Source organism: Populus trichocarpa, chromosome 8 (assembly GCF_000002775.5).
Source record: "Populus trichocarpa isolate Nisqually-1 chromosome 8, P.trichocarpa_v4.1, whole genome shotgun sequence".
NCBI classification, from domain to species: Eukaryota; Viridiplantae; Streptophyta; class Magnoliopsida; order Malpighiales; family Salicaceae; genus Populus; species Populus trichocarpa.
This window is the reverse complement of record NC_037292.2, coordinates 18,648,913-18,666,990: the sequence shown is the minus strand read 5'-3', so window position 1 is coordinate 18,666,990 and position 18,078 is coordinate 18,648,913. Positions and strand designations below refer to the sequence as shown.

The 18,078-nt window shown below is 38.6% G+C and overlaps 1 protein-coding gene across 2 annotated transcripts; it reads left to right on the top strand.

The window, feature by feature from the left end:
• Nucleotides 1-3,925: 3,925 nt before the first annotated feature.
• Nucleotides 3,926-10,287, top strand: LOC18101781 (probable histone-arginine methyltransferase 1.4). 2 transcript variants are annotated; one of them, XM_024605939.2, is made up of 15 exons: nucleotides 3,926-4,380; nucleotides 4,795-4,863; nucleotides 5,181-5,280; nucleotides 5,812-5,955; nucleotides 6,157-6,260; nucleotides 6,358-6,456; nucleotides 6,548-6,617; nucleotides 6,891-6,987; nucleotides 7,679-7,733; nucleotides 7,997-8,080; nucleotides 8,307-8,384; nucleotides 8,773-8,876; nucleotides 9,007-9,179; nucleotides 9,255-9,406; nucleotides 9,984-10,287. In XM_024605939.2, the coding sequence occupies exons 1-15, from the start codon at nucleotides 4,165-4,167 to the stop codon at nucleotides 10,065-10,067; spliced, it is 1,629 nt and encodes a 542-aa protein (XP_024461707.1). In that variant the 5' UTR covers nucleotides 3,926-4,164; the 3' UTR covers nucleotides 10,068-10,287. The 2 variants fall into 2 exon arrangements, with proteins under 2 accessions (XP_024461707.1, XP_052310762.1); XM_052454802.1 differs by lacking the exon at nucleotides 5,812-5,955.
• Nucleotides 10,288-18,078: the final 7,791 nt, after the last annotated feature.

The window sequence follows — 18,078 nt, the reverse complement described above, 5'->3', positions numbered from 1 at the left end:
TAATTTTACCTATATAAATATATATTATTATATATATAAAACAAAATTAATAATACAGGATTGTCATATTAGGCGGGGCAGTTACATTTATTGTATTGTAGGCGAGCAGTTGGATGAATATATTTTTTTATTTAAAGCAGATGCTTGTTGTCCCCTCTCATTGGCTATAAATAGCCAGTGCGACAGGAAGGGAGGAGAAAAAAGAAAAGAAAAGAGTATCCGGATTACTATTTAAGTTTTTTTACTATTTCTTCACGAGAGTAGGATATTGATTTTACAAAAAAACAATATGGAAAATACCAAATATATCCTAACCGTTAGATCTAATAGTGTTTAGATCTGAACCGTTGATTTAAGAGGATACAATAGGGCTTACCACACCAGATTAAAACCCAAACACATCTCAGCCCTTGAAATAATCTAAGCTTTAATCCCGTTGCGCCACGTCACCCGGTGTACCGAGATTTCGGTGTACCGCGTCACACCCGATCCTACCTCTGTTCATCCGGACCGTCTGATCAACCTGCAGATCGGGCCAATCACAGCCGCACGATCTTTCCATCAGAGATCCAACGGATCACAGGCCTCAGCTGCACAGGTGTACCATGCTTGCGTTCTCACCGTAGCATAACCCAGAGCATCTCTCTCCTCTCGCCGGCGACGCTCTCTCTCTCATCCGATCTCCACTTTCCGGCCGTCTCCAGCCTCCGCACCACCACAGAAAGGTTTCTCCCCTTCTGTAAAGAAAAACCCCGGTGGTTGTCATCGTTTTCTCCGCCTCATCTGGCCGGAAAAAGACCGCGATCGTCGGCTGCCACCGAAGCTTCAAACCGACGATTCTCCCTCGTCAGCTATCAACGGCCGTCAAGACCACCACCATCAGAACCCTCGACATCAGATCTACCAGGATCGACCATCGTTTGGCCAGAAATCGCGCCGGAAAATCTCCCCGCCGCCAACAGTAGCCGCGCGTGTGCCACACGCGCCGCCAGTGGCATTTTCGTAATTTTCGGAGAACTTCGAGGGTATTTCAGTATTTTACCTATACAGTGGCACTCAGGTAATTTTTTTTTGGTTTCTACTGGTATTTTTGATATTTTTTATATATAAATGCTTGTAAATTTTCTTGCATGTCGTAAAAAAATATAAAAAACAAAGTCGACACGTCTCTTTGTTTTTGAAAAGGACCGATGTCAAAAATGTAAATACCAAATATGGATTATGTCCATTTTTTTTTTGGTAACCCAGACGTAATTCTCCTTTTTAGGGTTAAAACGTCAGTTTTTAGACGAGTCTCCTAATTTTTAGGGACTGATGTTATTTTTAACGTGTCTCCTATTTTTAGGGACCGACGTTAAGCATTTGAAAAAAAACAAATTACCAATAAACCCAAAATATAATGGATTATATCCATTATTTCTTTTGGTAACTCAGACGAGTCTCCTAATTTTTAGGGACTGATGTCATTTTTAACGTGTCTCCTATTTTTAGGGACCGACGTTAATCATTTACAAAAATTTACAAATAAGCCCAAAATATAATCGCATTTAAATCAAACAAAAAACACACAAGTAAGGGTAACCTTTCTATTGAAAGGATGTTTTAAGGGTGGTGTCTACCTTCCCTTAATCATAACTAACCCCGTACCCGAATCTCTAGGACCAGTGTCTAATTTGGGATTTCTAGTTCCCTCAAATTACTAGATGGCGACTCCAATAAAATCTTTGTTTCCCCCAATCGAGAAAAAAAAAACCTTTATTGTTAAATAAACAAAAAAAGCGGGAGCCGTCGCCCGACGTCGTGTATCGACACATCATACATTATAAAGTAACACAAAAACAGCATCCCCAATGTACATTTATCAAGGTTTCTCCCAATTCATTACTTCCAAAACCGGCACCTAGCATCGTTACAATTTTACATTTCTATATTGCCAATTGTATCATGGTAATGCACCTACACAACTAATACAATTATGCAACATATAAGGGTTCTATTTCCAATTCATCTCTTGTCATTCTAACTATGTTCATCATGCATGGTTCCCTTCATGATTCATTCCCTCCCCCATTGGCTGAAACCTTGCTGCCCATTACTCCCTAGTTTGTTTATGCAATTTCATTATATTTTATTACAAGTATATTCACAATAACTTTTCTCAATGCATACCCATTCCCATGATTCACAAACCTACATGTTCATTCATTATACAACAAAACCAAAGCATTAGATCATGATGTAATTTTCATTTTAGCTCCAACGTGATTCTAAGGCTTATTAACAATACAAATTTACACTTAACATCAATCCAACACGTTTTCACATAACTTCATTCACCACATATGCATAATTTATGTCATTAAAACAAGTATAATCACAATAATCATGATGCAACCACATTCTCATTCACTTGAACCATATTCATGCAAGTTCATTAATCTCATAATAAAATCAAAGCATGAACATCAATATAATTTCAGTTCCAGTACAAAGATGTCCCTAGGAGTCCAACAAGACCATAATCCAAGCTTTTTCACCATTCCATTTCATATCCCATACAAATTCATCAATCATTTGTGAGATTTAAGACATAAACATCAATTTAGATTCTGTTTTAACTTCTGCATGTCTTTAGGAGTTCAATAAGGTTATAATCCATGTATCTCTTCATTTCAATCCTCATGTCATACATCCTTTCCATTTGGTTGGCCCTTACTTAGTTTTACACATTTAAAATCACACATACTCATTCATTTCTTTGTAAGAATCTGCATATGTCTTCATTTGTCCATCATTCCACTTAGGTTCGTCACTCTTAATTTACTAAATCTTGAGTCAAAATGTAAGGGTCCTAAACTCTCATTCTAGAGTTCTTTCCCTTCCTTTTTGTTTGGAATTTTGGATAATACCCAGCCAAGGAAATGGTTGTTACTTCCTCTTCATCAACTAATAAACTACCCTTTGCTTTATGATACGTATTAGACCATCACCTCTATGGATACCTTAAAATCTCCTTGACTATATATTCAATATGGAAGGGATTAATGATGTTGTATTTATTACTAGAGTTGTAATAAAAATATTAGTGGTATTGAAAGTGAATATGCTTACTCTATTTTCTACATTTTCATGTGATATAGGTATATTTCATCCCTCACTATCATCTTAGTATTCAAATTCAAACTTTCATGGTCATTTCATAATTGGAAGAGATTATAAATTTATCATTGTTATGTAAATACTTTATGGTCTGTAAGAAAAGAAAAAAGAATGACTTATCCTTAATTTGGAAATGGTTATAAACAAAAAGAAATTTTTTTACCCTATTTTACATGATTATGACTGTTTGAAGTATTTGAAATTAATATGAAATTTTGAGTCGTTACAGTTAGTCTATTTTAGAGTTAGAAGTAAAAAAATATAATGGGGTATGAAATTTGGATAAAAAAGTTCAGGTCCTATAAATGAAAAACAAATCAGGTAATTTAGATAATTAATTACAACAATTATCTCAATATATTAACAAAAAAAAGTATAAGGTGAGACACTGTTTATACGAACAATTAACCTTCTACATTTTAAAAAAAAAAATTAAATTTTTTTTTTCAATTTCATCTTTTTACAGTCTAATTATATAAAATTAAGTTCCGATTTAAAACATGGAAAAAATTTGATTTTCACAATCATACAATAGTTATAGAATTGGGATTGGCTCAATAGGCACTGACCCGACCAGTTCAAGTTGAGAAGAATAAAAGGAAAAAAAAACTAAATTTTCAACTTGTAAATTGTTTTTTTTTAAAAAAAACTTATTTTTAATAGAAATAATATTATTTTGATTTAAAAAAATTCGAGAGATTAATTCTGGTTAATCATCTCTTAACCACTCGGGCTTCGTCTCGAGTTAACCCTTGAGTAACTATGCATCGTACAAAAAAGCCAAAGCTAGCATCACGTTCTCTGCCCTGTCTCCCTTTGACGGCTCTAATAAAAAAGCTCCGTCTCAGCTTCGCGCTTTTTTCTTTTTTCGTTTTTTTTGTAAAACCCTAATTTCCACTCACTCACTGAATCACTGTACCTTACTCACCTCCTCTCCTCAATTTGAATTAAACAAAACCAAAAAAAAAAAAAAACGACGTCTCCGAGTGTCGAGAGGTTTCAGCAATGGAGATTCAAAAACAAAGCAAACAGCAACAAGAGTTTGCTTTAGCATCAATGACTGAGCTCGCTTCTTCTTCTTCTTCGTCGTCGTTTTGTTCAGATTCTCAATCTGTACCGGTAACTGCTAGGTTTAGCGCTGACAATGGAGTTGTGGAGCTTCGATTTAACCGAGAGTCTGAATCAGCTGATTCTATCAGTGTTGATGTCAAAACTGCTCGGGTCAGTGATTATTATTTTCTTTTTTTAATTTGATTTTTTTTGTTTGGTTACCGAGAAAGCGTGCGAGATGGTAATGTAAGATATGGAATGTGTGGTTGATAATATTTTTAATTAGGTTTAGAAATTGGAATGTATAAGATATGCATTTTGTGTTTCGGGGTTTAATTGCTGGTTTTGTTTTATTTTTTGGCAATTGAATCGATCAATGACAGTATTGTTTATTTTTTATTTTTTTAAGTACGGCAATGTTGTTGACAATTGGTAGAAATCGTAAAGGAATGTATTAATTGATGAGCTAAGTATGCGGAATTAGGATTAATTTTTGGTTAGTTTGTAAAAATTGGGGAATTATTTTGTAGATCATCATATATGAGAAATGAAGATGATTTTTTTATTTTATTTTGTTTTGTTCAGTTATTCAAGCTGGGGGGTTTACAATCAGTTTGCATAACCAAAGCGTCAGGTGCTGACACGGGCAAAGAGGTAGGGAGTTTTATTTTTGTTCAGATTATGTAGTTCCTTTTTCTTTCCATCCTACTGCATGCAGTGAAAAGGGAACCGATCGGGGTTTTATATTAAGAAACATTTTTTGCGTTCCTATCTTATTTCACTTGCTGAGATAGTGGGATTACTTGGAATTCCTCTTACGTGGTTTTATATGAGTCATGAGATATGCAAATTGCAATATGGCAATACTCACATGCGAAGAGTTATTTTCCTACGCATTTGACTGTTGATTGGTATTGCATGATTGATGAAGCTTTTATGTTCATAATGTTAACAGTATTACTTTTTACCAGAAATATTCAACAGGAGTCACTGTCCAATTTAGAAATGAGGAGGAGAGCAGGGCCTTCCATTGTGCATTTGAACAATGGAAGAAGGAAGTCACTGTTCAAGGTGCTGTTTTGGAAATTTTGTCATGGTTTATTATAGATAGTTATCTGGTATAATACGGAGATACCCCTTTGTCACCTATCCTGATTTTTTCTCTAGAAGTTCATGTCTTTGACTGCATTGCTTCAATAGTGGTTTCTAGAAGTTTGCCCATAAATGCATATGTAATCATGGAAGTTGGAACCCCAATATGAATTAAAATAATTCATGTCGCATTAGCCATACATGGACAACTATATCCATATGAGGAAGAACTTAACTTTTGTTGAATGTGAAAATCTTGAAATACTTAGTCCTTTGGAAAACCTTGCCTTTAAAAATGGAAAAGTAAAATCCTTTTTTCCACTTTATGTCTAGATTAGGACTTGTATTTGACTTTCCTTCATCTAGCTTTTTGAAAGTTTTCTTCAAGAAAAATTTAACAGACAAAGAACTCTTTGTTAACTGCTCTTATGTTTGGTGAAGTTGTCAAAACATGTTTCGTAATCCACTACCCGCAATTTGCTCCTGGTATTTACATATTTCCTTTTCCAGGAACATTGCTAACTGATGGAGCAGTCACAGCTTGTAAAAGCAAGTTTGATGATAAAATAGAACCATCATCTGCCAAGCTGTATTTCCATTACTATGGGCAATTGCTACATCAGCAAAACATGCTACAAGATTATGTGAGGACAGGTTAATCACTAACCATTATGTCACTCCTTTTGATCTTATCATAGATGTTTGCTTTCAATTTCTTAAGCTTTGCGTAGCCTATCAAATCACAATGTTCTCTAGTTTGCTGAATGCGCTCAAAATGTCAAGTAAATCTATAATGGACACGTGATTTGAGTCAGATGGTGAGTGACAATGATAAGCAAAAAATTTATGTTCCAGGAACCTATTATGCTGCAGTCATTGAGAATCGTGCAGATTTTTTTGGTCGTGTGGTGGTTGATGTTGGTGCTGGTAGTGGTATTTTGTCATTTTTTGCTGCTCAGGTATATTTGTATTTTGACTAGTTGAATTTATCATGCAATGTGTAAGAATCTTGCTGTACTTCTGTAAGCTGATCATGGGTTCCTTTGCTCCAATCAGGCTGGTGCAAAGCATGTCTATGCCGTGGAAGCATCTGAAATGGCAGATTATGCCCGGAAACTGATTGCTGGAAACCCATCGCTTGGGGAAAAGATAACAGTGAGACTTTGCTATTTCATGTACTTTTAATATTTTCTAAATTCCATTGTTTATCTCATTTTGAATAGGTCGATATGTCATGTGAATGTAGGTAATAAAGGGTAAAGTTGAGGAAGTTGAATTGCCAGAGAAAGCAGATATTCTGATCTCTGAACCAATGGGTAAACTTATAAATCATCTTTACTATGCCATCCCATTGGATGATGAAATTTTCTAATAATGTCGAACACCTTTTTGTCATCAATAGTTTTTTCCTTGCTATTTATTTTAACCCCTGAATGCCCCTTCTCCTGCTGGCATGGAGGATGAGTTTTTTGACCATAAGATTAAAAAGTATCCGGGATTGAATGAATTGACAGATAATATCCCGTGTCATTGTGGATAGCAAGTTCAGATTTTTATTTTTGTGACTTTTTATGGGACTTGTCTTGTAGGTACCTTGTTAGTCAATGAAAGAATGTTGGAGTCCTATGTGATTGCAAGAGATAGGTTTCTTGTTCCAAATGGAAAAATGTTTCCTACAGTTGGAAGGTAAATGGTGACTCTTCAATGCTCCTTTTCTACTTGATTTCTTAGATCTTAAATGTATTTCTGCATAAGCATAAATGACTCCTACATGAGCATGGTACTCATGATCCTACTGCAAAGTTTGATTGTTTTCATTCAATTGCTAGATAACTTCCTATTGGGAAGTAACCTCATGATTATGGTGGTATATATCTTCATCTAGATCCTGCTTGTTTCATGTAAAATTTGTAGGTGTAGTCAATTTTTTCATGCTTTCTTCTGATGGTTTCTCATGTCCCTCTTACTCAATTTCCTCATGTGATGGATAAATTGCGTTCCCATTTCTCATTTAGTTAAGTGATCACACCATCTAGTCAGCTCTTTTGACCTTTTCTTCCCCTTATACTTCATTTCTTGTAAAGCCTTTGGCAATGTTGGGATCTTTCTTTCTTATTGGAGACAGACTTGTAATGCATGCTTGTTGATAGCACCAGCATTCCGTGACATTATTGTTTCTGAAAAAAAATTATAAATCTGTGCATAACTGCATGCGTTTTGTTTATTTTCTTGAGTAGTTTACTCTTGATGGTCAATGCATAATTTTGTATCTTTACGCATGTATTCTCTTGTGCACCAGAATCCAGTGCTTGTAATCCCAAATTTAATTTGCCTGCTATTTTAGGTTTTATTTAGTGAAAATTACTTGCTTTTGCAGGATACACATGGCACCTTTTAGTGATGAATATTTATTTGTTGAAATTGCGAATAAGGTATGAACCCGGATCAATTATGCTGAGGTCATTTTATCAATAACGTGATGCAGCCTGTGCACCTCTTTCTAGCTGGGCAACAATCTTAAAGTCATGACTGATTGGTGGATTTTTTAATTTTAATATGCCTAATTTTGCAATTGTAGTCAAGTTTTCCCATTAATATCATGAGTTTTCTTGTTTATACTGTTTCCTATTCTTACCATTAGCATGTGTTGAAACAAATTGTAGTTTCTTACCTGTTATTGGTTTTGTCAATGTAGGCCCTCTTTTGGCAGCAACAAGGCTATTACGGAGTTGATCTGACACCCTTGCATGCATCTGCATTTGGGGGATACTTTTCTCAGGTCTCATTTACTTTCATGTCTCTGGTGTAGATTGAATCATTAAGTTATTGAATCATTAAGTTACGTATTGGTTGACTTGCTTAGACATGCTCTCATCCTATTTTTTAAACCAACATATTCATGTCTTCTGTGAAAATACCTTTTAAGTTGTTACTTCTGATTTTGCAATATGATCACAATCTCTTGTGATCTTTTTTTCTGATGGATCTGTTCTGCTTACATGCAGCCTGTTGTGGATGCCTTTGATCCTAGATTATTGGTGGCTCCTGCAATTAGTCATGTTTTAGACTTTACTGAAATAAAGGTATAGCCTTACCCTTCTTGCCTGTGCAGTTGCACTTAGTTTTTTTTTTTCTTATAGTGCCTCATCATGAAGGAAAGTGACTGTTTTTATTGTACTCATTTCCCCCAGATACAATTCCTCAGGTTTAGTTGACATCTAGTTTGAACAGTTTCTGCTGCACAGCAACCTCCTGTCTATGCATTCTATAAAGTTATTGCTATAGGCTTTGTATTCCACCTTAGGGTGCGCTGTTGAGACTGTACACCTGAAAGAAGTTTTACTTTGAAAGCTTTTAGATCTTCACTCTCGCTTTATGAGTGACTCTTGTCCCTTTCTCCAAGATGAAGTTACTGCCGTGGCGACATCACTTGGTTAAACTCATCAAAACTTTTCTATTTTCTTCCTGCAGGAAGAGGACTTATATGAAATTGATATACCTTTAAAATTCATAGCCTCTGTAGGAACCAGAGTTCATGGGCTGGCTTGCTGGTTCGATGTGTTATTTAATGGGAGGAAAGTATTTGTCCTGATCTTTTTTACCTTAGGTTAAGTTTGCATTTTACATCTGCAGTAGGCCTGCTTTTTACATGTTCTTTATCCCATGCATTTATTGGCTTCATGTGGGAACTGTCTTGATCTGCAGTACTGTACAAAGGTGGCTTACAACTGCCCCTGGTGCGCCTACCACCCACTGGTACCAATTACGTTGTGTTCTGTCTCAGCCACTCTATGTGGTGGCAGGACAAGAAATTACTGGCCAGCTCCGGATGGTTGCCCACAATGCTCAGAGTTACACTGTATATTTAACTTTGTCAGGTGGTTTTCGTCCTCATGTTTTTCTTTCTGATCTGTTTTCTTCTTTTTCTAACAAGTTTTGATGAAATCAAATAGCTAAAATGTGGGGACCCGGTGCTGAGCAAGGAGGAATACTCCAGACATCATCTTGCAAACTCGACCTAAAAGAGCCATATTACAGAATGTCCCAACCACAAACTTATGCAATGGCACAAGATCAGCAACCACACCAGCCAATACACGCACAGGTAACGACTAATTATATCATCAGCTTTAATCTTTATGATCAATTGGTTAGGTGAAGAAAATCTGAACATTGATTTATCAATAATAAAAAACTTGATGCTCCAAATCCATGAATTTACGCACCTTAGGTTACCATCTCTTATTTTCCAATGCATGTACGCCTTTGTGAAGGTACCGGTATGTGAAAGGTGAACACCAGAAGGCCTTTTCATTTCTATGTGAATTGTATATAATTTTAGCCTCCTTTTGGGGTGAAGTTTGGGGATTTAGGCTCGTAGTCCACTAAAGGGTATTCTATTTTGGCCTGCTCTGAATCAAATGCCGTGTGTTGTATTGTTTGACGTCATATGACTTGGTCCAATATAATACTTGAACAAATGACAACCCAGGTCTGACAGTTCCCAAACTAGGCCGTATGTAGCATTTTGGTATAATTTGATGGTTATGAGCCAATAAATATTCATTTGCAGCACGTAGTAGGATAAGAATTAGAAGAGATGTTTATAAATTCTTGATATTTGGATAAAGAACAGCTTGCATTTTTAATTTTATTACCTGCCACAACTTGTCTTTTCACAGGATATACACATTCAGGCAGATGATTTAAAGGAGCCTGAGTTGATACAACCGCCGCCTCAGAATTTGGATGCCCAGGTCCAATAAGCTAATGACGGAGTCTTACAGGCGTGTGACAGTTTTTAACGTGGCATATGTTTGTAACATATAATTCCTTCACATTTTTTAATTGAACTCCTGTTCACCTGCCCCGTTTTCAGCTCCCTTGTAAATTAGATAAAACTTGAGTTTGTCATTTATATTGTTTGAGAGTGTGGTTGTAATGGTCTTGGTAATTTCAATGGAAAAAATACTGGAATTCTTATTATAGCTTTTCTTTAACCTGAGCTTACAGGTAAGTGGGGAAAATTGAAATAACAAGTTTGAAGACAAATATCTTAAAGAAACTGAATAGAAAGAACAATGTTAAATTGATAAACCCTAATCTAGATTTTTGGGCAGCTTCGAGGTAGCCCGGGCCTCCTGGGTGAATGAGATTTGCTTCAAAGCAATTTCCTGCTTATCTGCTGCCCCTCCCTCTCCCTTTTATTGTAACTCTTGGTTAATTGAAAATTAAGGATAATAGATAGAATTGACAGCTGTTTTATTTATCAGTGTTGTATTTGGATTTTTTTTTCTTCTCCCAAACTGTGCCGTATTTAGATTTCTGTTCTTCTCCCAAACGGTGCTGTTTCACCCAAATACTTACTCCCTTGCCAGCTGTCAGAAGCAGGAGCCTCTTCATCTCAGCCCTCCACGTAAGTGTTTCCTGTCCAATTTTGACCATACACGTGCTCACTTTATTTCTTTGCTGCAGGTAAGTCTTCTCCCACACGCCTCCTTCATTTCTTCCCCCGGCCTCAACTTTGATCATGCTTCTTTCGGTGCTGCCGGACTGTTACAACTCTCTCCCCCTTAAAAAAACTTGCCCTCAAGGTGAGGGTAGGAACCTTTTAACCATTCTTCATCGACCCAAACGACGTCTTCTTTGGGTTGTCCTTCCCATCTCAACAGTACTTCTTCCTTTGTCTTCCTCCTTGAGACTTGGCTTCTTCGGTCAAGTATCTTTGCTGGTTCTGGTTGAGTACTCCTCTTGGGTTCGAGAGTGGGTAGCTTCGGTTCAGGAATGGTTCCTTTCCCCACCCATTTCTTCAGCAGCGAGACATGGAACGTGCTGTGGATTCGGGCCTCCTTGGGAAGATCTAACTGGTAAGCCACTTCTCCCACCTTTTTTAAGATTTTGAATGGCCCGAAGTATTTATATGCTAACTTCCCATTTTTATTTTTTGGCATGCTGGACTGTCTGAATGGCTAGAGCCGGAGGTAAACCCATTCCCCTTCTTTGAACTGGGTCTCTTTTCTGCCTTTATCTGCTTGTCTCTTTTGTCTCTCCTGAGCTCGAGCTAAGTTGTGTTTAATTTCTGCAATTTGTTCTGTCCTGTGTTGTAATTGTTCCTCTGCTGCGTGATTTTTTGTTGACCCGGGAATATAATCTGTGAGGCTTGAGGGTGGGTAACCGTAAATTGCTTTGAATGGGGTAGATTTGAGGGATGTGTGGTAGCTGGTATTGTAACAATATTCGGCCATGGTCAGCCAATTGGACCAGTCCTTTGGGTTATCTCCTACATAGCATCTCAAATACCCTTCCAGTGTTTTGTTAGTTGCCTCTGTCTGACCGTTGGTTTGAGGGTGGTAGGCTATTGACATCAGCAGCTTTACCCCCTGAATTTGGAATAACTCTCCCCAAAAATTGCTAGTGAAGGTAGGATCCCTGTCTGATACTATGTTGTCTGGTAGTCCATGCAGTTTCATTACATTCTGTGAGAACAGATTGGCGATTTTTGTCGCGTTGTAAGGGTGGGACACAGGGATAAAATGGGCATATTTGGTAAACCTATCCACAACTACCATAATTATTGAGTATTGATTAGATTTTGGTAGCCCCTCTATAAAATCCATAGATATGGATGACCATGGTCTGGTGGGTATAGGTAAAGGCTGTAAGAGTCCTGAGGGTTTTGTGTTTTCTCCTTTTGCTCTCTGGCAGACCCCACACTGTTTGATATAAGTTTGTATATCTGATTTCATTCCTACCCAAAAGAAATCTCTCCTTGCCCTTTTTAGTGTTCTCTTAAAGCCCGTGTGTCCCGATGATGGGCTGTCATGTATATAATTTAGGATGGCTGTTTTTATAGGGCTGGATTGACTTATGTAGACTCTCTGTTTGTAGTATAGTATCCCTCCCCTAAAATGGTATTTCAAGGAGCCTATGGTTTCTTGGTCTAGTTGTTGCATGATGTCTTGAATTTCTGGATCAGTTTTATAGCTATCTTTTAACTGATCAGCCCAGTTAACAATTGGAGTAGAGATAACCCATAGTGTACCTTTTTCTGTGGTGTCCTCCTGTCTAGAGAGTGCGTCAGCTACTAGGTTCTCCTTTCCTGCTCGAAACTCGACCACGAAGTCATATCCAATCAATTTGGATAACCATTTCTGCTGTGTGGGTGTTCCAACCCGCTGCTCCAATAAATACTTGAGGCTCTGTTGATCCGTTTTAACTTTAAAGGCTTGGCCCAAAAGGTAAGGCCTCCACTTCTGAATCGCCGTGACTAGGGCCAAGAACTCCTTCTCATAGGTGGATAGTGATAGTTCCCTTCCCTTCAGACTCTTACTGAAATAAGAAATGGGTCTGCCCCCTTGCATTAGCACAACACCGAGTCCTATACCTGAGGCATCACACTCTACTACAAAACTTTGGTTGAAATCTGGTAGTGCTAGGACTGGGGGGGTTGATACGGCCTGTTTTAATTTTTCAAAGGCTTGATCTGCTTCCGTATCCTATTTGAAAGCCCCTTTCTTCAATAGTCTGGTTAAGGGACCAGCAATCGCCCCATAACCCTGGATGAATCTGCGGTAGTAGCCTGTCAAACCTAAAAAACCCCTTAATGATTTGAGTGTGTTTGGTCTAGGCCACTTGATCATTGACTCCACCTTGCTGGGGTCAGCATGTACTCCCTGATCTGATACGATATGCCCCAAATATTCAATTTCTCTCCTTGCAAATTTACATTTGGACTGTTTGGCAAATAACTTATGTTGTACCAGGGTCTCAAATACCATCCTAAGATGTCTCTCATGCTCTTCCACATTGTGACTGTAGACTAAAATGTCGTCGAAGAAAACCAGCACAAAGTTTCTGAGATAGGGTCGAAAAATATCATTCATCAAACCTTGAAAAGTGGAAGGGGCATTTGTGAGGCTGAAAGGCATCACCAAAAACTCATAGTGCCCTTCATGAGTCCTAAAGGCTGTTTTGGGGACATCTTCCTTCATTCTGATCTGGTGAAAGCCTGACCGCAGGTCTAGTTTGGAAAAAATCTGAGAACCATGAAGCTCGTCTAGTAGCTCTTCTACAACTGGTATGGGAAACTTGTCTTTCACAGTTTCCTTGTTGAGGGCACGATAGTCAACACACATTTTCCATGACCCCTCAGCCTTCCTAACTAGTAGGACTGGCGATGAAAAAGGGCTTTGGCTGGGTCTTATGGTACCCATTGCCAATAACTCTTTAATAAGCTTTTCTATCTCAGATTTTTGGTAATAGGGGTACCTGTAAGGACGTACACTGATTGGGGAGGTGCCCTCCTTCAATACTATAGAGTGATCATGTGATCTGCTAGGTGGAATTCCTTTTGGCTCTTGAAAAACTTCCACGAATTCTAGCAACAGATTCTCAATCTGTTCTGGAATTTCATTCTGAGCTGATCCCAGCTCCTAGATTTGCAGAATCAGGTCTTCCTCGACTCTTCTCAATTCTTGTAAGAAGGTTGGGCTGCAGTCGACTTCTGATTTCTCCACTCCCATTCCACAGATCATGACCTTCTTTCCCTCCTTTTGGAATTCCATTTTTAAGGCTGAGAAGTCCCACAGAATGGGCCTTAGACTTTTGAGCCACTGAATTCCTAATACCATATCGCATCCTCCCAGCTGGATTATATAAGCCCGGGTGACAAACTGATCTCCTTGAATCGTCAGTTTGATATCTGAGCAGCTTCCCTCACTCCACAGCCGGGAACCATCTGCAATATTCACCCAAATAGGCTTGTGTTTTAAGACTTTCATCCCCACCCTTCTTGCTACCCTGGGATGTATGAAATTATGTGTACTTCCTGTATCAATTAAGGCCACAAAGTTATGGCCACTCAGCTTAACTTCCACTCTCATAGTTTTAGGATTTGGACTTCCTATGATTGCATGAAGGGATATGCCAATTCCCTCCTTGCCTTCTTCCTGTGGTTCTCCCAAATCAATCAGATCTTCAGGGACACAGTTTTTCTCCTCCCCCTCCTCATCTACCTCTTCTATCAGGAATATCCTTGGTCCTCCACACCTATGGCCAGGTCCCCATTTACTGTCACATTTAAAGCAAAGCCCCTTGTCTCTTTTTTCCTTCATCTGTGCTGGAGTGAGTCTCTGAATCTGAATTGGTTTATTTTCAGCCCTGGGCTGAATTGGTGTTGGGTTTCGGCCTTGAAATCCCATAGCACTGGGCCTCCAAGATTTCCTCATGATTGTCAGATTTTCCTCCTGCATCCTTGCTAGTCCATAAGCAGACACTAAATTCTGGGGGTTCAGCATTCTGACTCCCATTCTTATCTCCTCCTTCAATCCTCCTAGGAAACAGCTGAGCCTGTGAGAGTCGGATAGTCCTCTGACTCGGTTTGAAAGCATTTCGAATTGGGTTTTGTAGAGCTCTACTGTTGATGTTTGTTTGATACTTATGAGGGCTTCCATGGGGTCATCATAAGATGATGTTCCGAAACGAACTTGGAGGGCCTTAACGAAGGCCTCCCAACTGGTGAGAATTCCGGTCTCCTTTAGTTCTTGATACCATGTTATGGCCTTTCCTTCCATGTGAAAACTGGCAATAAACAACCTATGTTGAGCTGGGGTGTTGTGGAAGTTAAAGAATTGATTGGCTTTGTATACCCAACCAATAGGGTCATCTCCATTAAACTGGGGGAACTCTAACCGGATTGACTTGAGCTGAACTTGTTGAATTCCTTCATGTGGTACTATTTCATGCCTTGGATTTCCAGTCACTGCCCCGGTGGGGGAATTAGGAGGGGAGCCCATGGGCCTTTTCCCTTGGGCCTTAGTTATATGATCCATCCTGGTAGACATATTTCTCAACTGCTGCACTATGTCTTCCAATAATTGCTGCTGATTCTGCTGGTTTTGTTGCTGTAACTCCTGTTGTTGTTTCATCCCTGACACAGTTTCTATCAGCTGCGAAACTCTTGTTCCTTCCGCCATCCGAGAACCGTGGCTCTGATACCACTTGTAATGGTCTTGGTAATTTCAGTGGAAAAAATACTGGAATTCTTATTATAGCTTTTCTTTAACCTGAGCTTACAGGTAAGTGGGGAAAATTGAAATAACAAGTTTGAAGACAAATATCTTAAAGAAACTGAATAGAAAGAACAATGTTAAATTGATAAACCCTAATCTAGATTTCTGGGCAGCTTCGAGGTAGCCCGGGCCTCCTGGGTGAATGAGATTTGCTTCAAAGCAATTTCCTGCTTATCTGCTGCCCCTCCCTCTCCCTTTTATTGTAACTCTCGGTTAATTGAAAATTAAGGATAATAGATAGAATTGACAGCTGTTTTATTTATCAGTGTTGTATTTGGACTCGTTTTTCTTCTCCCAATCTGTGCCGTATTTAGATTTCTGTTCTTCTCCCAAACGGTGCTGTTTCACCCAAATACTTACTCCCTTGCCAGCTGTCAGCCGCAGGAGCCTCTTCATCTCAGCCCTCCACGTAAGTGCTTCCTGTCCAATCTTGACCATACACGTGCTCACTTTATTTCTTTGCTGCAGGTAAGTCTTCTCCCACACGCCTCCTTCATTTCTTCTCCCGGCCTCAACTTTGATCATGCTTATTTGGGCGCTGCCGGACTGTTACAGTGGTTGTTGTTGTTTTTCAAAGTGTTTTCTACTTAGAAATGTATTAAAATAATATTTTTATTTTATTTTTTAAAAATTATTTTTGATATCAACATATTAAAATGATAAAAAAATATCAAAAAAATATTAATAAACACTATAGGCTTTCCTATCCTTTCCGTTGACCTTGATCTGTCAAAACTGTGATTTCTAAACTTGATTATCAAAATTTTGAAAAACATTAGCCAGCTCAACTACACTGAAAGATTATACAGGTCAGATGTTCTAGATTCACTGCGACTGGATTTATGCAGTCACGCTTCTCTTAATTTGTAGTCTCAGCTGACTGTTGCCACAGCAGGTTCTGGTTGAGCAGCCACTACTTTATAGCAGCAACCACAGAGTGTTGGATGCTCCGCAAACTTGTGTTGTGTAATTCCAACATCTTACACATTTCACGCCTCGTGCACGTGACACACCAATCCAAACTCTATAGCATCCTTGAACAAGATACTCACCAGTGTATGGAATAGTCTCAATAATCTCATCGTCCACATGCTTTGGCATCTCCACCTGCACATTTCCATATAAATGACCGAGGGGAAGAATAGTTTGAACATCTGAAAGTTTAAGCAAAGGAAAATAGAAAAAAGTGACTAGACAAATCGTTCTGAACTTGCAGAAACTAATTGAGTTGATAAAAAGAAAAAAGGAAATCAAATAATCAATCTAGATAATAGTCTGACAACCCAAGTTTTTATATCAGGCAGTGAGAAGAATAACAGTTTGAAGTAGTGGCCACCAAACCAAAATTTTCACCTTCTAAGAGAACCCTAACTCACTTTTACCACTCGAGTGAGAAAGGTTTGTGTCAGATAGTGAATTAAAAACTGGGTTTGGTGGTCTCCACGTGTAATTGTGGATTGACGAATTGAACTACTCAGGTAACAGTGACAGTAAATTGAAAAGGAAGGCAATGAACATACCTGAGATGTAATGAATATGCGATGCAATGCCTGAGATGTAATGAATACCCATCATTCATCAGATAACTTGTAACCATAATGGAACATTCAAATGACAATAACTTGTTCGCTACACAAGAATCAGGAAGGGGAAGGGAGCATTATATTTTAGTGGTGGTAACATTGGTGTTGATGGGTGGCTGAGCGGACAGCAGTCGTGAGTGGGTGGTAGGTGACAATGGTGATGATGATGGTGGACAATAATGCTAGTATGCTCAGGATGATGATGATAATGTGGCCACAGTAGCAGCAGGTGGGAGGCTGGGGAGTGCCAAGCACTCTACCCCAAAAATATTTCTTCTGCTCCAGCATGATAGGTCCCGGTCAAAGCTATTACAATTGCTAAATAGATAAAGTTCCTCTCAGGGTGAGGATGAACTACAATAATTGATACTCTGAAAATATATCCCTCTTACTGCATAATGAAAAGGTTTAAATACATAAAGAAGAAATAACTTCTCCTAAACTTACGACCTCAACTACTTAAAACAAGAAATTCAAATGGCTACAGTTAATGAAATAATAGCTAACAGCCTTCCAATGAAATGATGCCAGCAAATCCTCAAGCAACTGGTGTTTTCTCCACATCCCCTGTATGTGGCACATTCTCCTCTGCTTATGGCACGTCCTTCTCCTGCATGAGGCACGTCTCTTGCATGATTCATGTCATAAAACGTGGATTCTTGATAGGAGCACGTAGTGACTTTCTTGGTGGTTTATCAATACCTCCTTCTATCACTAGAACCTTGTCCTCAAGGTTCATGTTACCGAACTTTCTATTATGGTCTCCTCATTTGTCTCTTCTTCATCATGCAAATTATAGCTCCTTTCTAACAATAAGAGGTGGGGGCCTTGGCATTTATGGCCGATGTTGAATTTTTCATCACAATTAAAGCAAAGACCTTGAGCTCGCCTCCGTTGCATTTCATCCCAAGTGAGTCTTTTCATTCGTGAAGCTGGTGTGGTTTTTGTTTGTGCTGGAAAGTCAAGTTGCGGAATAAATTGTGAATTCCGTGTGAATTTTTGTTGGCGAGTGATCTGGTCATCACGCATTCGTGCAAAGCTAAAAGCTTCCTTTAAAGAGTGTGGTTTGAACATCCAGATTCCTTCAGCAATTTCTGATTTAAGGCCTCCCATAAACGTTCCCA

Coding starts and splice junctions, on each gene's coding strand:
- LOC18101781 (XM_024605939.2), top strand. CDS start 4,165: ATGGAGATTCAAAAACAAAGCAAACAGCAACAAGAGTTTGCTTTAGCA. Junction 6,457..6,547: donor CGCTTGGGGAAAAGATAACA/GTGAGACTTTGC, acceptor ATGTGAATGTAG/GTAATAAAGGGTAAAGTTGA. Junction 7,734..7,996: donor TTGTTGAAATTGCGAATAAG/GTATGAACCCGG, acceptor TTGTCAATGTAG/GCCCTCTTTTGGCAGCAACA.